Consider the following 24906-nt stretch of genomic DNA (forward strand, 5'->3'; position numbering starts at 1 on the left):
CCCCCCCCCCCCCCCCAAAAAAAAAACAAAACAAACAGATAGCAGTATTGTTTTATTTTAATACTTCATTGTACAAGTGGCCATATACTACAAAATGACTTTTTGTTAGCAGATATGACAATAACTGGCTGTTTTTGTAGGTTATGATGCAGGGGTGTAACTAAATACTACAGGACCCTATAGCAAAATTTAGATTGAGTTCTCCATCAGCTGTACATGGCCTATAATGTACCCCTATACACAGTACACCCCGTATGCATTTGGCCAGAGGGGGAAGGCTTATAATGGACTATTTATATCCCTTTAAAATTCGGCAAGAGGTGGGAGGCCAATAAAGCACTCCTTTTTACACCTCAACATGGGTGGCAACATATTACGTTTGTTATTTACAGCTGCTTGCCACTGGTGATTAGAGCTCAATTATACAGCTAAAAATGGGAGACCTATAATCCACCCCGTGGCTCTTCTACAGATACCTTTTCACACTGGTGGCTACTGTAATAGAACACTAACAACTTGCAATCAAGCAATCAAAATGGATAGCTCCAAAGTCCATAGGTGCTGGGTGGCTAGCCACTGCTGTGCTGTGTACTAAATGAGATGGGATTCTCCTTTGTGGTCAGCCAGAATGAAGTTGGCTCAGACAGATGCATCAATATGCAGTAAATCAGAAGAGATCATTTCCAGTAGTCAACTGATAAATAGAGCAAGTAAGCATTTTTTTTTTTTAACAATCCCTTTTCAGATATGGACTATGAACCTTCTGCCCCTGGGCTCCAAAGCTGAAGTTACCCACTCGCAAGGGGGTAGAAAATGCAATCTCTTCCCTAGAAACTGTCACAGACAAAAGCTAATGTACAGTTTTTTAGAATGTACAATAGTAATTTTAAGCATACCTCTGTCCACTCTAACGTTTCCCATTGTGGTCCACACGGTTTGTTCTTGCAGACCTTTCTCTGAGGCGGTCTAGGGAGCTGGGCACCCTCACACTGCTCATCATATACAGAACTGTCCAGTCCTGGTGCCAACATTTTCCAGCACCGAACAGAGCGCACTTGTATTCCTTGCCCACAGCTCCTTGAACACTCGCTCCATCCACTGGACTCCCATCTCCAAAGAAAGCACACAAATGAGAGACTAAAGATCAAATCATACAGCATATTCTTAAGGCCAACTCAAACTAAAATTAGCAAGAAGGGTTTATTAACCTGTGTAAATCAGACAAGTAGTGTATATGTACCTCTTGTAGTGTACCACAGTAAATGCCCTGAGATACTGCAATGCACTGCCTCTCTGCTCTGCAACAACAACAGTCCCTATTTATAGTGGAAAGTGGATAGAGCTATCCATTCTTCACTGGACACGGCAGTATTACTCCACAACATGGCCTACATTTTAGGTGCCATTCATAAAATGTAGGCCCTGAAGTGCTGCTAGGGAATTTTCTCTGCAGAAAGAACTTTTTTGCTTTATATACAGCATGGGGACCATAGCCTGAAAAATTTCTGGCTTCAAAACTCTAACGTAATCAACATCAGAGAAGCTTTACAAAAGCAGATTAAGAAAAGTGATTTGAAGAGGCAGGCTGTCATGGCCAATAATGGATAGTGGACCCTCTTTTCTATAAGCATGTTTGGAGAAGGTGTAAGACCTTGAAAGAGTCGAGGAGCAGAATTGTACACGCCACCAAATCTTTACCAGAGCAACTCATTAGGGGTGGTGGACTTCACTGGGGGTGTATGAGGTTGTGGCCCACGGGCACACCTGTGCAGATGACAACTGACCTGGGATTAGAACCAGAGTGTGGTAGAATGTTGATAGGCAGATTCAGAAACAGACACAGGACAAAGATCAGGACAGGCAGTGAGCAAGTGAAGTCAAATACAAATTAAAGTCAGTAACCAAAGAAGCAGGAATGCAGCCACAAGGTATACATCAATGCTCCCACTACTGGCTGCTGAGGCTGCAGGTTAGGCACCAGAGCCTAGAATCATACAATCACAGAAAAAAATATAGGAAACGTGTCTGCACTGGATTTCATCAAACCGAAAATAAAGTGAATTTAATAGCCGTTGAAACTTTCTTTCTTTCTTTTTTTTTTAAGTACACAAATGTACTGATTTTTCTGCAATCTATTTCCCACAAAATGTTACCTGTCTTTGTGTATTTGTGTATTTCTCACCTGGGCATGCATTCTCTTCCTGAGCAAAATTCCTGAGTGGGCTCCGGCCTTGTCAATGGATCACAGTATGACTCGTCTACTTCTCTGCCATCATAGCGGATGCACAAGGCATAGGCAGAGCTAATTCCTGTAGAATGATCATCACATTACTGTACACCCATGAAAGCAACTGGCTATTATTTATTATTTATGATTTTGAGGAAGCACAATTATTTAGTTATTTGTTATTGGTATTTACATAGCGCTGACAGTTCACGCAGCGCTTTATATATGGCACATTCACATTAGTCCCTACCCTCGAGGAGCTTACAATCTAATGTCCCTACCTCACATACATACAGGGCCAATTTAGAGAGAACCATTTAACCTTCTAGCATGTCTTTTGAAGGAAGGGAGGAAACCGGAGTACCCGGAGTAAACCTGCGCGAGCACGCAATGCCTGAGAATGCGTTTGTAATATACCATCTATACTTGTGTACCACCTTGAACATGGCCTTTGTAAAACATGTCATTAGACAGGACATTGTTTTACTAAGGTCAAGAAAGGACCCCCTTCTGGCAGTACCCGATGTTGAAAAAGTCTGAATTTGTCTAAAGGTAAACTAAAGTGGCTTTGAAATGAATTGGGTTTGAGTTAGCAAATGAGAGAGAATAGCTAAAATACTTCCTTCAATCATGATGTCCCTCATTAAAGTCTCAGACATAGCCATTCATTGAGTCACTGTTCTGTGTATTAAGTATCAGCTTGAGCTACTGGAAAATGTGAAAATGAAGCTGAAACTCCACCTGCTGGCTGCATTGAAAAAAATAAAGTATACATATTTAATATTTATTATTTATCTGACAACAACGTAAGAAAACTTTTTTATTGCACATATTTTTTTACTTCTAACAATAGTATATAATAATTAAAACATGTACAATACCACAAACAAGTCCCTTTTAGACTGGTTCTACATTACCTGAGCTGCAGGTTGAGCTGCAAGGCGAATAGGCGGAGATCTTCCAGCGATACATGTCAGCCCTGCTGATGTCCTGGCTTGATGTTAAATCACTGTAAAAAAAAAAAAACAAAGCAAGTCAAGAACACTGAATCAGATCATTCTGTGAATGTGCTGCCTGCAGACACAGCATTTGGAAGGTGGTGGAATGTGTTACTTTCACCACCCTATGTATGCTGCACACGCCCACCCTGACCAACAAGAGCAAGTTTTACAAAGGTAAGTGAGATTTATATCTGTTCATTGTTCACACTGGTTTCTGATTAGCTGGGGAAAAACACCCCTTCTTTTTCCTTTACATGTGAAGCGGAGGTGCAAAGCAAAGATTTTGGAGGCACGTAAGAGGACCGAGACAGCAGCCATTCAGAACAATACTTAAACTGGCAGTCAAGCAAGATTTGTCCAGTATGCAGAATTTCATTGACAGCAATACAAGTAATAGCTGTCAATTGTACAGTTTCCTGGGCACCAACAGCCCACTTATCACAGGTAGGTACCTTGAACAGAGAGCCAACACTGCTAGCTTGATCTGTCACCATTCACCTTGAATATCAACAGGGCGGTCACCCAGTTCTGGGATTAGCACCCCATCCATGCACCTAGCCTGTTGCTCTAGCCACCCTATGCATGGGGCAAACACCCACAAGGAGAATCAAGCTCTATTCTACTCAGTGAAACTATCCAAAACAAATGGAAAAGGTCTTGCCTGAAGTTCTGTAAAATGGCGACTTAACTTTACAGGTTTAGCTACTTCCCTTGTAATGGAAGATCTTTTAAAACCGATACTGGGAGGTTTGGAGTACTCAGCAGACAGGAGGTTTGCAGCAACCAGTAAACTATTTGTGTGTCTACAGGCCCTCTACTACACCACTAATACATATAGCTCATGTAAGTTCAAAGCAGAGAAAGCTTCCTCTAAAGCCCAACTCCAGCCGAATCATATTTATTTTTTGGTTAGAGAGGGAAAGGGTTATACCCTGCCCAGTTTTTATTGTCTTCTGTGTTCCTGTTGGGAGAATCTCACCTTACTTTCTGTCCGGGTGACCACACAGTGTGTAAGGAATCTCTTCAACAGGTACTACAAATAAAAACCCGTCATAGGTTCTTACCCTTCCCTATTCTACATGAAAATCCTTACTACTATGTGCACCCTTGATAGATATACTCACTTCCTGCTTCAGTGACCAGGTTGGTAGCAGGAAAATGTCTCTAATAGCTACAGGAAGAGCAAGCAAAAATAAAAAATGTCAATGACAGATGTTCTAACCCAGGAGTAAGCAACCTTGGCATTCTAGCTATGGTGATACTATAAATACCATCATGCCTCTGCCTCTGGGAATCATGGCTGTGGCTGCCAGAGTCTTGCAATGCCTCATGGGATTTGTAATTTCTCCACAGCTGGAGAGCTGAGGTTGCTTCTTTTGTTCTAAACCGTCAACATGCTATCCAAAAAAAAGTTTGGTTGGAAGTTGTTTTTTTAGGTCATTGATTAGGTCATTGATTATGAGTTATTTATTATCAGTTTTAACTATGACATGCTAAGGTGAGTGCACACAGCAAAGAAAAATATTACAATTTCTGGCAGTCAGAGATAAGAGGACAACATATTTTTTACCGAAAGGGCTCCAGCTTTTCAGAATATATATTAACACTCTTTTACATGCAACTAGTGCTTACTGGAGCTCTACAAGATTATAGAATTCTGGATTAAAACAATAGAAAATAAGACATGTAACATTGGCGACATTGCTGAGGGGAAAAAACGAAGAGCGCCAGCTTGCATCCAATTACACTGTTCACAGCTGCATACCTGCTGAAGCCGGGTGCTTGTAACGGCTGTGTCCTGGGAATGGATCCAAGATGTTCATAAACAGCTGGCAGCAGTAGACTGTCCCTGAATTGTTCTGATTCCTGTGTGGACTCTGCCAGGGTCAGACCCCCAGGACTGCCACCAAAGAGAGATTGGCAGAGTGCAGAGTGACTCTGCTGATCACACAACCTCCATAATTCACTCTGCAGTAATCCCTGAGGAGTGTCTGTGCTGGGCTGGAGGCCTGTAACAGGGAAAACGAATGGTATTGACACATTTACACAACATCTGACACACTAGATTGAATACATCTGGAGCAAGAGTGAATCATTCACCTAAAGACTTCTAAGAACTTGTCAGATAAACCTTTAATAAAACATATGCACCTCAATGTGTATTGTAAGTCTTGCAGGGTCTGTGTAAACATTAAGATACATGTGTTAAGCAGCAGATGGACATGAGGCACTCAGCTGGTTCAGGAAACTTATGTCTTGGTGGTAGGTAGTTCCACTGGCCAGCAGCTCTCAGCCAAATCGGTGCCAATTGATGTTGCTCACACCAAGAGTGTCAGCAACATCTGCCTGCTCCACTAATTGAGTTGGTGGAGCACACATTGCTCTGCACTCTACAATACTTGTACATTTGTATAAATTGTGCCTGAAATCCTGACCCCTATAATGTATATGGGCAGGCTTAGAAATAAGAAAACTAATTCATTAGTTTAAATCGGTTTTGGTACCCCCTGGATACCTGCACACTTTTTAAAACTGGCATTGACAAGAATTTTAGGTGTTTTTGGATTTTTTCAGATAAACATGCCAAATTGTCACCCCAATTATCCTACCAAGGCGCTCTGCCTGTCCATTCTTAGTGTTAGGCATGCAGGTTTGTGTCACATGGCAAATGCCCACTTTACTAGTAAGCAGTCAGGAGCGTAGTCACAATGTTGTCAAGAGTTTAAAATGCACAGGCAAACCCCTTTAGCATGTCATATGTTTTTTTATATATATATTTATTATTAAATTAAAGTATATTATATTTTATTATACTATTATTTTATTGTGCCTTTCCACTACAACTACCCTTAGCGTGTTTTGTTATTTTTGTATTCATTACTCTTGCTCAGATGTCATCACCAGTGAAATTAATGGGGTGCGAGAGGCACTTGGTGAAATAGAATAACAATCCCAGCACAAGACACAGACTATATTCGTATGGTATCTTTAGAAGTCCAGCTGTCAATGCTACTACATACTGCCAGCGTGAAATGTGAGTGCATTATACTATTACTAGAAACCATCAGATGGCACTTCCTGGAAAGCTCCAAAATAATACACTCTCACTACTTTGTTGTTTAGTGTAAGAGATGTAATAGTAGGAGATCCCAACCTAATGGTGGCCAGTTTTCATTACCAGTACCATCTATTTTAATTATTGTTTCTTCAGAATTAGTATAATGTCCCATACTTTTTTAACAAACTTCAATTAAGAAAATGATGCAACTGGACATATTGATATAATATAATAATAATGATGATAAATCAATCAGGTTACGGATAGTTAAACAGGATCAAACATTTAGATGTAAAAGAATCCCATAAGGAGAGAGCTGGCCTCTTACTCTGAAATATTCGATCCCTGGCTGTCATGTTGGTCCAGTGAAAAGCATTTAAATTTCCATGTCATAGTACAATATACAATGCTGGTCAGTCAAGGTCAGCACCAAGATGACTACAAATAGCCCATGATAAAAGTCCAGCTGTTGTTCTGGAGTGTAAGCAGCCAGTTGAGGTAGTATGGGTATGTTACAAGGACACAGCTGGGAGACATTCACTGAAGCTGCTAGAGGGATTTTCAACTAGAAGAACGTCCTAGGTCGGCTTCTGGTCTATGAACTCTAAAAGTCATGTATTAATAGAAATGACTGCTACAGGTTTAGAAAATCTACTGTTGCCAGGAGAGGTGATGTGGGTTACACACTGTATGCATGTGTAGTAAGAGACGGACAAAATCATGAATCATAACATAACAAACGTGTCCACAGAATGTCATATATATAAAACCGTGGAGATTAGAAATGATAATCACAGATGATAAAGTTTACCTTCTGTTTGGTCTTCTTCTACTATGCTTTGTTCTTTACTTGCCCGTTCCTGAGGTATAAATGAGCCTTCTGACTCTTGAGCATTTTCCCAGTTCCATGTGTCGGGTGTATCAGGCAAGCTTCTATCAGACCCTCTCTGGGTCGCACTTTGTACATTGCTTGGAGGAAGAGGAGCCTGTTGTACTGGTTCAGAGTGTAGAGGCAGAGGTGCTTCTGGCAGACGAGGTACTGTGTATTCATAGGTTATGTGGGGAATCTTTCCATTAAAGTTATAGTACTGAAAACAGAAGAAGACACTAAATAAGCTGTGTGTTAAAATTACCTGTAATGTTTTAATAAATTGTAAAGTAATAGGAAAGATCTTCCATAAATGCAAGGCACAGATTCAAAACAGCACTAGAAAGCCTACCACCAACCCAAATTATTTTTCAGTCTTCAATAGAGTGGGAGGGTTTAGAACTTCTGCCACTTATTATTGCTGTATGTGTCCCCATTGGGCAGATTTTCTTCTACTTCATGCTTCATTGTCGTACTGTTTTTCAAGGTGGGAATGTGATAAGGCATCAGAGAACAACAAGTAAGAAAGCACAGACAGCAATAAGACACCTAATAAACTCCATCCAAAGCTGACATGATATTATTGGCTGGAGCTGGACACCCAATATATAGAAAACAAAGCCCCAATTTACTTATCAGATACAGAAAAATGGCAGGTAATCATCACATTTAAAGTCCATTTCCACTTTGCAATCAAATTTGAGAAAACCCCGCTAGCTACATGCTTGTTATGTGTTCCTATTCACAGCATACCTAAAAAAACTTCCTTTTTTAAATATTTCTTAACTTTAAGATATCTCTGTGGAGCAGGCCTTTGGACAGACTGCAAGCTGTCCCGAACAATTTCAAAGTGACAGGAATCTCTGGTTGTCCCCATAAAACACTAGGGACACAATGAGCTTCATCTCATTAACATACAATGCTGCTAGATTTTGAACCCTTTGTTAGGACAAACTGTTCAACTCTAGTTTACAATTGATAATGAAATCTGCCAGCACAGTGCAGACCCCTTGCATTCCAGATAAAAATTCAGTTTAGAGAAAACTAGTTATATGAGAAAACAAGTAATATGTAATTAGTATGTACATAGTAGTTTGTATAGCAGTAAGTATTTTTGCTATGTAAATGAGAAGCTATGACAAATATAAAATAGGTGTTATCCCAATTTGGCTACAAAAGTGGAAATACACTCTAAAGTGAACCTATGCCCCGAACACACACATTTATGTATTTACATATTTTGAAAAAATAGCATAAGTACAGTAAAACAAGCCATTGTCACTTGTCCCTCCCTTTTGCTGCACAAACTGTTGGCGCTATATAAATCCTGTATAATAATAATATTCGCCTCTATATCTATAAATATTGTAGAGAAAATATTTTGAAAGTTCACAACACAGGCATTATAAATCTAAGCTGTTTTCATGAGGGCAGATCTTGGCAGGTCACCAGACCTCTAATGTACACAACCGGCAGATGTTTCTAAGGTGCTGGAATGGAAACTGACTTTAGAACATTTGTTGTGATCTCTGATGGTATCTGAGAATGAAGAACTTCACATTACAAACAACTAAACAGGTCAGTGATTGCTTGTTTTAAAGATTTGTTTACTGCGTGTCAAAAATATGTAAATAGGTTAATGTCCATAGTTTGGGCACGGGTGCACCCAAAATATCAATTTACTGAATTTGAATAGCATGGGGCAAGTTTATGGAAAAAAATTAGGTCTCAGGCTGAAGGTAAACAGAAGGGCTGGGGTCTCACACACACACCATGACGCTGAGGGACTGGTTGGTGGGCCCAGGAGTAGTCAGATATTCCAGTCCCTCGCTCTGTACATTTGATGGCCGCCTATATTTGACCAGTGTCCCAGCAACACGGAAATTCTGAGGGTTGTCCATCATCATATTTCCATTGATGTAAAAATTCCCAGCAGAGTCTGCCAGAGCTGAAAGGAAAAAACAAAATAGGAAAAAAGTAACAATAAAGTATCTAATGCGGTAGAGTGAGGGCCAGTTCACACCAATTGCGGTGCGTTCCAGAGCAGCAGCTGCTGGAACGCATAGCAATCGCACACTAAACTTCCCCCTTCGTTCTGGGGCAGGAGGGGGCGTGGCGGTGCATTGAAGTCAATGCCACACACCCTGCCCACAGTGCGATCAGACGCGTGGCAAAACACTGCCTGCGTTCTGGTCCACTGCAAACACAAAAAAATGCTGCATGCCCTATTTTTTTGCGTTCGCAGTAGACTGGAACGCAGGGAATGTTTTGCTACACGTCCAATCGCACTGCTGGCAGGAGGCGTGGCTACGGTGCCATTGCCTTCAATGCACTGCCCCCTCCTGCACCACCGCAATTGGTGTCAACTGGCCCTCAAAGCCCAACTGAACATTCAGTTTAAATCAGATTCCTGGTCTAGCAAAGCAAAATATGTTACAAATCAGTTTGTTGTCTCACAGCCTCAGTAGAAAAGCCTGTCCCCGGCCAGCATGCTACAAAGTAGGACCCTTGTTCTCTGTGGGGAAGCAGTGGTCTCTCTTACAGAAGGTTTGGACAACTTTGGCCCTCCAGCTCTGCTTTAACTACAAATTCCAACATGCCTCCGCCTGTGGGAGTCATGACACTCCAGGACAGACGTTATCCATGACCTCCCCAGCATTCAGAAGCAAGACCGAAGGCCTCCTCCATGCAGACCTGCTCTGCCTCCCGACCTCTACCATACTGAGGCAGCAGCACTGTGATTAAGATTATAAGGTAGGACTCTGATGTGAAGGGGGGCTGAGGACTCTGATGTGAAGGAGGAACTAGGGACTCTGATGTAAGAGGGAGCTCCAAATATGAAGGGGGCTCATGATGTGAAAGGGGGGCTTCTGAAGTAAAAGGGGGAACTCCATGTTCATGTCCACCCTTCAAATCCATACCAGACCCCTATCTAGGATAAGGGTAGGGGCCTGCTCACGTTTTCTTACATTTTAGACTGGGGTTTGTCAGGAAAATCGAGTGCATGGCTTTGCTCAAAGCCCTGCACGTGCGCATGGTCAATGGATAAGCTGTCAGGGAAATCATGTCCATAGTAATGCTCAAGGATCACAGCCAAGCACACACCTACGACCGGAGAAATGCGAATAGGCGTTATTCACATTGAAGGTCTATGTTGGCTAATACATTTGCACCTGGGATGAAATGCGCATCTACAGGAGCATAATTAGGCATGCACTTCCTATTTAAACCCAAGCATCAGCAAGGGATATTGCTGAGTGGTCATCAGCTTCTACTTCCTGTGACCTGACCTGTGTGTTTCTCCTGTGACTTGACCCAGCTTGTTTTGACTCTGTGATATTTTGAATCCCTCATTCCTGACTTCAGCTTTGTATCCTGACTATGCTTTCTGGTTGCTGCTTTGTACCTCTACTCTTCAGCTGTGTTTGACCTTGGCTTGCTTCACGTCTTTGCTTTTGGCTTACCCCCTGTGTACCTGCGCTGCATGGCTGTGTCTGACCTTCTGTTTGTCTATGGCCCTGTTGAATCTGAACCATCTACAGACACTTGTGCTTCTCCAAGTTCCCTCACATCCTGTCTCAATTCCAGGGGTTGCTGGAGAGGAGGTGCTAGGGAAGCCCCCACATCACTTGGTCTCCATCAGGTACATGACATGTCTTAAGATTTTGCATATTTTAAAGAGTCTCATGAATGAAAAAAGGTTTAATGCCAGACTAAGGAAGCAATTCACTCATTTTGGAGATTTACTATAATTTTCTGTTGTGTCTACAAGATAGAAAGTGATGGAAAATCTCCCCAATGGGCCCCACGCTTTAACCATTCCACACTCTCTCCCATTTATGCAGCTTTAGATATTTTTTAAGTTTATATTCATGCATTGCCTAATGCACTCCACAAGCTAACAGAAATAGATCTGTAAAAAAGAGATTAGAATTAACAAAGCATATCTATAACTACCAACCATACTTTCTCACCTAGAATGTTTTCTGTGTTTCTTTTCTCTGTGATCAAGATGTCAAAAGCACCAGCTGGGATTGTTGTGATAAGTGCATAACCTGAAAAGGTAGCAAAAATGTAATAGATGGCGGTGATGTAGTATTACAAAATTGTTTAAAAATGCAACTCAAATTGGGACTGTAAATAAAAAATACATCCTGTCATTATATAGCATTTGACATAAAATACTGCATAAAATGTGTATTTAGAGCTAAGTTGGGTATACATGGAGAAAGATAGTGTAGCACCAAGCATCAAAATGTATGAGTTGATTTACTGAAGGCATATAGGCTATTCGCTTTACAAAAGAATTTGCGCTTTATTACCTTGGCTTAGTGTTTGAGTTGAAGCTCTGCTGACTTTTATCATCCAGTCACATGCAAGCAAAACTACTGTTACCTTTTAGTTTCCTTGGATGTGATTTTTGGGTATTACTGGCAAAGTGAACTTTCATCACATTCACTAAGGTAAGGGGAAACTTCCCCTGCAAAGTGCAAATTTCCTTGCAAAGTGAACAGCCTATTTGACTTCAGTAAATGAACCCCATTGTTTACATTTTTCTTATATAGATTCCATCTTCTGTCCAGCACTGGAAATGTGTGGCTATATTCAGCAAGAGAATTACTGTATATAATGAAGGGAGTACTGGGGGACATCGAGAGGGGTTGGAAGGCTTTTTATAGTTTAGGAGACATAAAGACATTCAAACAGTTGAACAGTTGAGCAGCAGCTGAGCTTTTTCAACTTCTGAGAAGCATATAGCATCCTGCCAACAAAACTGCATCATATTCTAGCATTAGTTTTTACTAAAGTAACCACATGACACAAGGGGTGTCATCATGAAGGTGTGACTAGCTGCACGATGGCTAAGCACAGGCCTGGGTGACATGAGGCTTTTCAACCTTTCAACCACTGGCACCAGAAAACAATAAGGCAGCGTCAGGAATGTCAGCTATAAAACCTGTTACCAGTGTTGTGGTGGGTAAGCAGTGTCATAAGACTTGATAATTATGATTGAATCTTTCATAGATAAAATTGGAAAAAAATAAATATAGTTTTTCGATTATTATTGATTAATCGATTAGTTGGTTGCAGCACTTCTGTGAACTCTTTATACTCGTGCACTTGCCTCCCACCCCAGTCCCTCTCCCTACCTTTGGACTTAATAGTTATAGATACATAAATGGGCCCACTCCCTACCTATTGCTCAGATACTCCGGGGCTCATGAGACTCGGCGTCTCCCTGTCCACCCCTAGTTCCACGCTGAGGTTGCCCTGGAATACCATTTAACCCTATGGATATTACTTATAACCCTGTAAATGTGATAAGCTGTGTTGACGTTCTTTGTACACGAACTTCTCTTTTTGTGATCACCTTTCCTGTATACAATGTTTTCTGGTTAAGAAATCAATACTTCAACCTTTCAATAAAACAAAACAAATTTAATATACTGGACAAACAAAATATTTTTTTTTCATTTCACTACTTAATAGCCAACAGTTGAGAAAAACAGGTTGCAAAAGACATCCAAAAGACACTAATTGCACATATCAGACAGTCACAAAGCTGGAAGTTTTAAAGCTACACTGCCAAAGGTGAGGTCATACAACATGCTCTGAACATTGATGTGCATATCGGATGATCTTCTGAGGCTCTGATTCTTCATGTAGGAACAAAGAGATCCATAACATGGTGTCTGCAATGTTTTTATGATCTTGGACCACACTTGGGATTTCCACACATCATTTACACAATCATCAATAAGTGTTTTTCATTGGAGCCAAGTGACTAAGCAAAATTAACTAAGGAGCTTGAGCAATAAGCTTCTGTACATAACCTGCACAGGGGGTCAAAGAGCTTGTTAAAACCATCAGACTTTTACATGGTGTCTGGGATTGTATTTAAGAAGTGTTTTCATGTAAAACATTCCTCCATTCAGCCATGTGTTGCCAATACCCAAAAGGATAAGGAAATGCCCAATATTTTACAACACACATCTTTAAAAAAACTTTAGAGACTTCAAGTGAAAAATGTTAAGTGCAAGTGAGCAGTTTAAAAGTATATCTGAAGCCAAAACTTTTCTTATAGTTTCAGATAGAGTGGTGAGAAGAAAGAATCTTTGTCAAGTTTTTAGTCCAGTCTGTGTCTCTGCTGGGGATATTTACTCTCTCTAAATGAAGGAAGGCCAAAATCCAACAAAGTTATCACTGGAACAGGAATACATAGGAAATCATCCAATGAAGGCACTTGCTACGGTCACAAGGGGTAAAGGAGGGCTTCCCTCACTTTGATTCCCTTTCAATTCATGCTGTGTTTATGGTACAGGAAGTGAAGGTAAATGTCCTGAAATGGACAAAAAAACTTGACAGGGCTGTTGACTACTCTACCAAAATGGGCTAAGACTTTATAATTACTTTATTTAAAAATGGATAATGGAGAACAAAGCAAAGGATGATTGCCGTGATTACATATGACTTTCAGCTAACAAATGACCAATGTTCCCCCAAAGCAGCTTCCTTAGTCATCTGTGTCACACCAGTGGCAACAAATTCTATAAAAATAAAATTTCCATGTGATCATATTTTATCATGTGACCATTACATTAATCTAGACCTGGCAATATAATTTAAAGTGACACTAAACTCAGGAATTAAACCTGAAAAATGCTTAACTATTAACAAAAATGTAGCTTATTTGTGTACTTTTGTTCCCCATGGTCCCTGTGTGTGTTGTAAAGTAGCCACCTCTCCAAGCTCACTCCCGAGAATGACTACAATCTTACATTTACATGTCTAGTTGTAATAAATGTAAAGCTAGGTGTGTTTGGCCCACACCAAAGGGTATTTTTTATGTATTCATAAGGTGGTGCCCTATATCCAGTACCATTGTACCTCCTTGTGTTTGCAGTATGCTAGGTAGTAAAGTAAAGTAAAGTAAAGTTTTCCTTTAAACATGGATTGACTGTAAATTACAATTTACTTGCCACGGTTTAAGTACACCTACAAAGGATCTTGAACAGGCCCCAATAATGCCAGCACACGCCTTCAAAGCTCAAAAACTAGTAAGCGAATAACTTCCTGTGCTCTCAGCCTATGCTGTACTCTTATCAGTTGTTCTCAATTCTCTCCATGGACTACAGTATGACCCCCTATGCTATCGAGATGAGGAGAGAGTACAAGAGTAATACTGCAAATAAAGGTGAACATTAGCATTTGAGCAAGAATAATGCCCTATGTAAAGACTATGTTTGCACTAAAATAAGGCAATAATCTCCTCTAGGTCAAGGGAACTTCAATGCAACAATTGTCATAATAATCACAGAAACCTCAGAAAGCTGAGATTCCTCTCTTGAGGTCTGCTATCTTTTCAACAGTCTGCACTACTGTATTTTATCATGTTGCATTTTACAGACTGTACATGAAAATACAGATAGTTGTCAGTTGTTTACAGACTGTTCATAAAAATACTGCCAACCCAGCTCCCCAGACATTAATATTCTTCAAAGTCTGTGGGCAGGATCTCTAAGACGCAGTACGTCTGAAACTTAAAATATCCAAACTAGAAATGTCCACTAAGGAATATTGTACGAAATGTCCAACTATCATATTTTTAGAAAAGCCTGGGGACCAGGGAGGGGTCAATAGATAAAATATTCTCTTCATTTATTTGTCTATTTATACATGATGAATGATAAAGAAGAGCATTTTAGTGAGTGAAGGCATTGATACTTGCCACTTTGACAAGGTCATTATAAATAGACAGACCGGGGATATGTCAGGATGCTGTGATATGTCAAGTATTCCCAAGTATAGAACTGATAACTTTATGTATTTGATATTTCTGTCATGGAAGGGAAGATCTTTGTTGTGTGGTACGCTGTTCTCTTGTGTTTGAGAGAGAGAGATGTATAAAGAAAAACCTGCCATGACAGAAATGTGGGTCTGTCATTTCTGATCTCCCTTTTACAATGTGAGTTGCCTGGACTTCATTCTCCTACATTGGTTTCAATACTGTCTGAGACACTGACCTGGATTTAGTATACAGCAAGCGACGTCAGAACTCCTGATCTGCATGTATGTTTTTGGTCTGTGGCTCAGAAAGTGTAAAATCAGAGGGTCAACATGATAGCCCCATATCTAACATTTTCAGAAAGAGGTCAGCAATCGCAGCTCACATCCAGCCAATTGCATCATGCCTACGTGCCTATCACATAATACATTTTCCGTTGTTATTCAACTTACCCAATACACATTTTCTAAAGCTTCCTGAGACCCTGTAACATGTACTTCCATCCCCACCGCAAACGCCACATCTGTCCAAGGATCTGGCTGAATACAGCTTCCCATCACATCCTACTGGCTGTAGATAAAGAAGTACATGGGAACTGTGATATTTACTGAGTTAGTAGATGCATTAAGACAATAATAGTACAATTAAATCAATCATAACTAGCAGTGTTAAAGGTGAAATCTAACCAAAAGTGTTTTATTAAGAACCTCTGGAGGGTTTTCATGGCTGTTTCTGTCCCCCAAAACATCGGCAGATGTTCCAACCCTCCCCACTCTAACCAAAAATGGCTGGAATGGAACAATATACAGAAACATTAGAGAGAGAGATAAACAAAGACTGTGAAAGCACAAAACAATGCCTTCCTTAGTAAACAAGTATCTCTCATGTCCTTTGGACCCTTATATTAATAGGAAACTGCTCTACACTTTGGGATTACGCAGGACAAGTCGTCTCTCTTTTGAAGAACGTCTACCTTGGAAAATCACAAAAATCAATAAGCTAATACTGCATGTAGCCACAGAGACACCTTCAAATTGTTGATGGTCTAAGTCAGAGAACTCTTGTTGCATGCTATAACTAACTACTCGTGTTTCCTTACTGCATTTAGAGAAACATAATTATGGCAATGTTTGATTGCATGGTGAGCTGTTCTCTAGAGCAAAACAAATTTCCCTTAAGAAAATAAATTGTGTTAAAGTTCTACAAGAAACATGACAAATCACATGGGATAACACCTTGAACTGAGATAAAAGTTACACAATGTTTACCACATTTGGCCAGCCATGTACAGGCAGATATCTTGCAAAGAACTACAAACAATAAGATTTCCTTTTTAAATATAACTGTACTACATATACTTGTGTGACTTTAATTCTTGGAAAGCTCAGTAGGAATAAATGTTACAGTGCATCCAGACACATTGGGAAAGTGACTTTTTTTCAGTAGATCTTGCATCTCTCATGAAAATTAATCTCATATCTGTTCAATGATGGTCACCATAGGAGATAGTGTCTTAGAACAGGGACCCTGGACAATAAGACACCATTCTGATGAAACTATAACATTCACGATTCTGAAGGTCTGAGAATTATATTTGTAGCTAACCATTTACATTATACAGATAGGCCTTTATTGTCTTGCACTGGAGACATAAGTGTGAGGAAATTACACCCCAGAATGTTTACAGGTGTAGTGAAGACATAAAGTTCCTGCATTTTAAAAGAAAGTACTACAAAGTAAGGAATTCCCCAATAATAGAACATATTGATGGTGTCCACAGCCTCAGCGGTACCTCACATTTGCCGTTGATACAAACTCCCTGAAACGTCCTGTCTCTGCAGCTGGTCCCATCGTGGGCTGGTACTAAGAGCTGACGCTCCCTGGTGGTGCTGGTGCACTGAAGGTCACAGGGCTTGCTAGAAATACTTGTGTAATCATCTGAGAAACACAAATGAGAAACACAAAACAGACATCTGTTTAGACGAGCAGCAATTTCTAATATCTCTTTGGGTTCTGGTGGCAAAAAAAATATGGGCCGTGTTAGAGCCATATAAATGCAGACACAAAATCACAAACACCCATACAAACATAGGTTTAACTGGATGGGCCTTTGTTTTTATTCAATCTTACCTACTACGTTACTAAAATCTCTGTACTTTAGTTCTCATGCTTGAGCACCGACCACAGCCATTGCAAGGGGGCCCACTCACCTTCTGATTTGTTTTTTTATTTAATTAATAACATGGAGAATACAATGGGAGGAATGGGAATACCAAAAACTTTAGGTTGAGTCAGCAACTTACTGCTGAGTTCCCCAGGAGAGCTAAGGAGCATGGAGATGACACTGCCCACCAGACACCAACCAAACATAAAATATCACGTTTGGCTGATAGACCCTTTAAAGCTGTGATTAAACAATCACATTAAGTCATTCACATAGTGATAACACAATTTATTTTGTTGGACCTGACCAGATGCATAAAGCCATCTTACAATTTATTTATTTATTTTTTTAAAGGTACAGGGCATAATAAAATCATTTCGTATATCCTGAAATTACATCACAGTAACTGACCTGGATATAGAGGTACCCAGTGATGATACATTTTCCCAAATGCCTTAGCATTAAAAGCTGAACACTGATACTGTTTAAAGCTTGCAGAACCAGAAGGACAAAGCTATGGCCAGAGAGAAAAAAACAATGTATTAATTGCATGATTAGATTTTCTAACATAGATACAGACTGACACTGTTAATGTTACTTTCTATCATGATATATACTTTCACCTGATAATGCACAGTATATTTCACCATATATACAACAATTACATACCTTCAGCCAGCTGCTAAAATCATGTTGTAATATAATATATAATTGTGTGTAGTCATGGCTGGGCCGAGGGGTAGACGGGAGGAATGGCCGCCTTGGACGCTTATGCATTTATGTAGTGTCTCAGCTACAACTCTCTTGTAGGCGCAGCATTGACACCATACATGTGTTTTAGTTATGTTAATAAGAAACATTTTTAGATTGAACGCACTCAAGATCATGGCTCACGTAACATTCTTGTCTTGAATTGTCTTGCAACTGTACTGTCTCTCTTTATTTTTATTACTGTTGGCTCTATATCAGTCCTGTATAATATAATAACGTGAAAAATTCTCAGGGACCTTGAGTGACTGTAAAGAAATGAGGTTACATGCAAAGCTTATTTTTTTCACTGCCATGTATCCTCAAATAAGCTTAATTAACTCCTTTATTTTTGAGAACTGCTAGAAATGTGTGCTTCCCCTACTTTGAAGTCCCTCCACATTACCAGTAACAGCACCTAACATTTCATATTTTACCAGCAGTGCCACTTGCAGGTGGAACTTGGCCTTGCAGTGTTTCCATATTGGCAAAATGATACCCTTTAGCCCACCAGGTTGTGTGATCTATAGCAGGATGGGAAGGAAAGATAACTCTTTCATTATATGGATGAATCTGAAGCTACAAACATTGAGTTTCTTTTTAAACTGAAGGAACCCTTCTCAGTTTGAACTATTGCAAACAAGCTTTAGTCAAGGAAACAACCAAATTATTGAAGTGGTAGATTGCCCCCCTTTAAAATCCATTCATATCCTGTACCAAACCTTCTGGCTGTGAGTGAGCTAGCCATGGGTATTTGCTGTCCACACTGATATATGAGTTAGACAGGATTATATGTGGGTAATTACATGTTTAACTTGAGCGTAATTTCAGGGCAATGTGTGGATAATGATAGGATTGTATGCCGGTTTTGTAGATTTATGTACTAAGCATCAAGAGTAACTAGTCCCATTAAATGAGCGTATTTATTGTACTGTCCTTTAAAAGGAAACAATTACGCTAGTTGCTTATTAAGAAAGCAATAAACAATGTCTATTCATTTATTTACTTACATATTTGTAGGTATGTGTCATGTATCTATGTTATATTGATGTAATTCTTATTTCTTTTTAACCAATAACTTATATTATTACAGAATATATGAAACATATAAAAGATTGTGCTTAGGTTGAAAAGGAATGCATACTGAGCTATGTATAGGTTTTTGTGTCGGCTGAACAGGTCATAAAACACATTTACCATATATTATTATTATTATTATTAATATGCCATAAAATTAAAACTCTACTAAAAAATATAAAACTCTCTTCCCAAATGCTGTGTCCGGGACATGTTTGAGCCAGGCAATCCTCAGCTCGTGGTTTTGGTGTCCTATTCTTGGCTGGTTGGTGATCCAGGTGCATTGATGTAGACAGTCTTCGGTGCTGAGGCTGATCAAACAGAACATGTGGTACACTTCTATTCACTGGGGGTGACAGGCTGGTTGTCTAATTTCATAATTCAATGCAAATAACGATGATGACTGGTCTTAGACAAGCCATATATGGCTCAAATTTTGGTTGATTCCTACTGAATTGGTCAAAATTCGGACTGTTGGTGTCCTTCTAACGACCACCACCCAGCTCAACAAATGTTGATTTAAAATTGACTGAGCTGGATGGAAAATTATCGGCCAAATAGTGATAGCATCCCATCCAGATGTAGTGACTATTCAGGTATTCAGACAGCTGTGGGTGTCGCAGCTGACAATACACAATAGCTGGCAATTCAGATTCCTCCATCCATATGCTACCAGCAGTAAGGCCAGCCATAGCGTGACTTCCTCCCATCTTCTCACACTGTTAAAACAGAAGTCTAGGCAAATTGATTTTACCTTCCAAAGGATTTATATTTCTATCCATTCAGTCCTTAGATTGCTGCAGCAAAATAAATAAAAATGAAAATAAAATAGCTTAAAAATAAATTTACATTTTTTTTTTAAAGTTGGAAAAAAAACACCAGTTTCGGTTTCGGCCTGACGCATTTTTTATTTTTGGTATCGGTCTCAAAAATCCATTTTGGTGCATCCCTACTGAAAACGTTATCACAGGTAGCCTGTCATCCCTCACTCAGCGTACCGCAATATAACTTTCCATGTGTAAAAAGTGTGTAAATGATAGCTACCTGTTTCTGACACAGCTGGTATTGCTTAGACTGTCCTCTGCATACAGTGTTATCATTTCCCAGAACTGTTTGGAGCCTGTAAGAGATAAGACACTAAAATCAAGGTGGCCATTTTGTTTAAAAGGAGCACATAGTGGGCCAGATTAAATTTTGTTGGTGCGCCAAATATTTGACACATGCAAACCTGCTTTTTGTTTTGCATGCGCCATATGACAGTTGAATTTAAGGGTTGAAAAAGAAAGCTGCGGCTAACGTACCAATTGGAGAAAAATAAATAAATCGAAGTGCCACTATTTGCACAATCTACAACAAATAAATAATGGTTCCGAAAATGAGTTTGTCAATACTTGGCGCAATAGAGGTTGGCAGTACTGTGCCAAGAGGCACAAGACAGTTGCACTTTCCACTATGTGCCAAATAAACTATATGAGCTGCAACATAATATTTTAACATGCAATGCGCCAAAATAATACGTCACGTGCAACAATTTGCTTTCCTCAAAAACCACCAATCTTTGTTTATCTGTCCGAATGTTTTTATAGTTAGCACAGATTTTGGGTTATAATTGGGGTATTTATCCTAAAGTAATTTTGGTGTGACGATTACATTTTAGGCGCTTGTTCTTTAATGGTTTTTATTATGTTACATATAGAAACTTGTAGAGTAATCACTTGAAGGAGCTCTGTATTTGATCAGGACTTACGGAACCTCCCTTGTTACAGAAGGTCACTTTGTATTATTTTTTACCGCTCAGTCACCTAACTCCCACAGGGTATGGTGCATGTTATCCCATGCTTCTGTGTGCAGCAGAAACTGAGATACAGACTTTGACATCTCACTCCTCTTCATTCCAGGCCAAGCTCTGCAATGGTCTCTTGATTGAAACATCTCTTATTTCACTGTCTCTGCACTTTGCAGACACAAGTGAGGTCATAAGAATGCAGAGAGAGGGGGGCACTCTCTCACAGGAATCAGCACAGGCACTACAACTGGAACAAGAGCCTTGTTTTGTGTCTGGAAAGTGCAAGGACAGTGAGATAAAAACTGTCAATCAAGAGGCTATCTCCAGAGCAGAGCATGGTCTGGAATGAAGAGGAGTCAGCTGTCAAAGACTGTATCTCATTTTCTACATCATACTGAAGCATGGGATAAAAAGCAACCTATACTGTGGGAGTTAGGCGAGACTTCTTCTATAAAGCATATCTAAACCCAAAAACTAACATTCAAAGTGTTTGTAAACCCCAACAACAGACTTCTCTTATTTGCTTCTTTTTTTTCTATCTATTACATAAAGCCAAAACATTTCATTACATTTGATTATTAAGTGCAAACAAAAACCTGCTGATCATGTCAGCTCTGTCCTGTGTCATGTCACTTCCTGTGTTATCTCAATGAGAGTAATTAGCCCTCCTAGTTCTTATCTTGGGAGTACAGAATGATTAGCCTTCATGTCATAGAGATGGAAGCGTTGAAGGGTTTGAGTAGTTTAGCAACTAATAAGAGCTTAATAGTCCTTAGACAGGATTTCTGCTTTAGTTTTCTTTTTACAGGCTATTGCTTAATGGTTCCCCCAGGCTAGACTTTAAAAATGTTTTCCTCTCTTCATCCATTACATGGGGGGTCTGGTAGTTTACAGAAGGCAGATAACCATGTGATTTCAATTCAACTCACAGGAAGTGACATGGACACTGCAAGATCAACAGGTACTCCTATTGTCTGTTATGTCTTAGAAATATCATTCTGGAGTAGTTTCTTGAAGGTATTATATATAGATCATGATAATGAAAGCATGTACATATTGACTATGTTTTTATGTCTTTTAACCTTTGTATAATAAAGACTGTTTGATATTAATGATGGTGTAATCTCTTGGATTTGTCACTTGGTACCTTAAAAGCCCCATACCTATACATTTTTTCTACTTGATATAACCAGGGATGTGGTGCCAATTATTCAGGATTCGTTCACGATAATTTGCTTTAATATGTTGCAGCTTAGCAGTCTATATATGTGGTGCCTGCATTTGTTTTCATTTTTCAGGCTTAAAGTGGCCATACACTGTACAACCATCGCAAGACCTTAGTCTTGCGATGGTTGTAAAGTGATTAAAAAAACGTACGATCTGCCCATCTTGGACAGGCAGATCGTACTCTCGATCATCGCAAGTCCCTGAGGGGAGGGCTTCCGATGACCGCAATGCTAAACGGGCAGTGTGCGCGTGCGCACACCGGCCCGTTCGGCATTTGTCTCCCGAGCACCGTTCAAACCAGCCGAAAATTGTACGATTTTCGGCTGGTTTTCTAGCGTGCTCCTTAGACAAAAGACGTGCAACCGTACAGTAGAAACGGTTGCACGTCTTCATTCACACTGCTCGATTCTCGTACGATCGCAGGATTTCCAGCGATTCTCGTACGAGAATCAAGCAGTGTATGGGCACCTTAAGAATGTTTTAAGCAAGTAGAGAAAGTTCCTGTTGATCTTGCAAAAAAGTCTATGGGGCACATTTATTAACCAGTGAATGTCACATTTACGAAACTTTAACTGCAAGGGGATTCAATCACTGTAATTTAAAACACATGCACCAGGAAGATACACCGGTGGTCACATCCATTGCTTTATAAATATACCCTTATGTATTGCCTTTAACATGGTACTAGTGACAGTATATCAGACTTAAAAAAGATAAAAATACTCTATATAATCCAGTCTATGTAAACGCAGGAATTATTTAACCCCTAGGGGTTCAGGTGGATCAGTTTAAACAGAACATCTCAATGCTCTACTGGAAATAAAACAATTCAGCTGGACAGCAGACATGACCATGACCGAGACTGTGCTGAGATGACCCAACTACCAACACTACCTCATTGCCGTATTGGAGGTCTGTAAATGTCAAAGTAGAGGACAGAGGCAGGGAAACTACAGCCCTCCAGTTGTAGTGAAACTACAAATCCCATCCCGCTTCTGCCTCCGGGAGTCATGACTGTGGCTGTCAAAGTCTTGAAATGCCTCATGGGACTTGTAGTTGCACAACAGCTGTTGCAGTTTAGCTACCCTTGGTATAGGGTATAAAGATTCACAATGCAGACCCTAAAACACTTACCTCTGGCGTAAGCAATGTCTTTCGCGAGACATCACTCCTCCTCCGCAGGTTCGAGAACAGGTAGACCAGGAGCTCCATTCACCCCACCACTCAGTCACATCTTCATCCCACACCTCACTGCTGTCCTGACAAGACCAAAGAGCGTCAGCAAACAGCACATCACCAGAATAAAGGCTTATGTACAACCACTTTTATTCAATGTATTTATGTATTACAGGTATTATACAGCGCCATACATTTAAATATTGTTCAATCACATCAGTCCCTGTTCTCAAGGAGCTTACCATCTAAGGTCCCTATCTCATAAGTCTGCATACTATGACCAAATTAGACAGAAGCCAATATACTTACCAGCATGTTTTTGGAATGTGGGAAGAAATCCATACAAGCAAACTCCATGCAGGTAGTGTTCTGGCCATACCTGGATTCAAACCAGTGACCTCAGTGCTGCTAGGTGCTAACCAGATGTACTAAGCACTGTGCTGCCTATACAAGATGACGTGAATGTGAAAACAACTCACAGCAACTTGAAGCAACCCAAACTGACATGATCATGTTATTATTATTACAGACATTTATATAACACCAACAATTTACGCAACACTTTATATACTGTACATTCACGTCAGTCCCTGTCCTCAATGTCCCTGCCCCCCACCCCCCCACCCCCCTTAAAGCCCACTTGAATTTTTTATTTAAATGAACTATATTAATTCCAAACAAAAGAGGTTCAGTGTCTAACAGCTAATTTTCTTTTGAAAGCAACAAGAGCCGAAAAAGTCAGTCATCTGCCAACAGTTGCAGCGTGGGACCCCTGTACAGACTGGGAAAGCAGGAGTCTCTCTGCAGAAGTTACTGGGCTTTTCATACAACCAATGATATTTCCGAAAGGCAGACAGTGCTATGAGTGCCATGTGCCCAGCAGAACTCTTGCTATAATATGCACGTTGTGACTGTAAGAGTAGAAAAGTCAGTCCTCTGCCAACAGTTGAAGAGTAGGACCCCTGTACTCTCTGGGAAAACAGTAGTCTCTCTGCAGAAGTTCCTGGACTTTTCATACAAACAATATTAATACCAAAAGATGGACGGTGCTATGAGAACCGGTGGCCGCAATGCACATGCTCCTGCACACTATTCTCCCAGGCCCAGGTCTGTAGTGGAACGGACCTCCGGTTATGGGGCTGGAGGAAGTGACCATTGCAGTACAATGTGGTGATGTCACAGCACTTGTGCACCATTGACGTCTAGGAGTCCCTCTGCCGCGGTGGCCGGTGGAACTTCTACAGATCCCGGGGAGCCTTGTACTGCTGAGCCAAAAAAAGATTTTAAAAGGTGCTGCGGGGAGTAGAACCCTGTAATTTAAGTAAGTGGGGCATTTTGGGGTGGGGGGACGGTGAATATGACCATGTCTCATGTACCCCCCCTAAATATAGGAGTCAGATGAAACGTGGTCAGAAAGGTGGAATTAGACTTCAATGACTATTTGAAGTGTCAGCTGAAGCGGTCTCCCTTTATTTCTTTCTAATAATGGTACATAGAGGAGCGGAGCACTACATCCACGAGACATGCAAGGAATTGAAAATACAGATGCACAGGGTGTAACAACAGAGGAAATACAAAGTCCCAGAAACTCCAGCTTGATCCCACAGAGGTAAGGAGAAATTCTGCTTGAGTGCAGGTCATTTGTCTTCCCCCTTCTTTCTTCTCCACTACCCCCAGGCCTGGTGGTGTTAGAAGCTGTAAACCTCTCTTCTAGCTAAAGCGTTTGATCTCCTACTTAAAAGGGACGCCAGCAGTTAAGATGTTCCACCCCTTCACTGCTGGAGGGGCA

The 24906-nt window shown here is 40.3% G+C and overlaps 1 protein-coding gene across 1 annotated transcript in view; it reads right to left on the reverse strand.

Moving 5' to 3' along the window:
- Positions 1-24906, reverse strand: part of LOC108797545 (ADAMTS-like protein 2) — a 35903-nt gene that overhangs the window by 6346 nt on the left and 4651 nt on the right. The window contains exons 2-13 of the mRNA XM_018569157.1: positions 23076-23200; positions 19973-20048; positions 17516-17618; positions 16733-16878; positions 15393-15510; positions 11129-11209; positions 8927-9102; positions 7098-7374; positions 4994-5237; positions 3145-3236; positions 2183-2309; positions 897-1110 (exon numbers count right to left, since the gene is read on the reverse strand). Coding sequence (XP_018424659.1) covers positions 897-1110; positions 2183-2309; positions 3145-3236; positions 4994-5237; positions 7098-7374; positions 8927-9102; positions 11129-11209; positions 15393-15510; positions 16733-16878; positions 17516-17618; positions 19973-20048; positions 23076-23200 — 1779 coding nt within the window. The remainder of the gene's footprint in view (positions 1-896; positions 1111-2182; positions 2310-3144; positions 3237-4993; positions 5238-7097; positions 7375-8926; positions 9103-11128; positions 11210-15392; positions 15511-16732; positions 16879-17515; positions 17619-19972; positions 20049-23075; positions 23201-24906) is intronic.

The sequence above is a fragment of the Nanorana parkeri genome, unplaced genomic scaffold (genome assembly GCF_000935625.1).
Source record: "Nanorana parkeri isolate BGI_ZX_2015 unplaced genomic scaffold, ASM93562v1 scaffold1293, whole genome shotgun sequence".
NCBI classification, from domain to species: Eukaryota; Metazoa; Chordata; class Amphibia; order Anura; family Dicroglossidae; genus Nanorana; species Nanorana parkeri.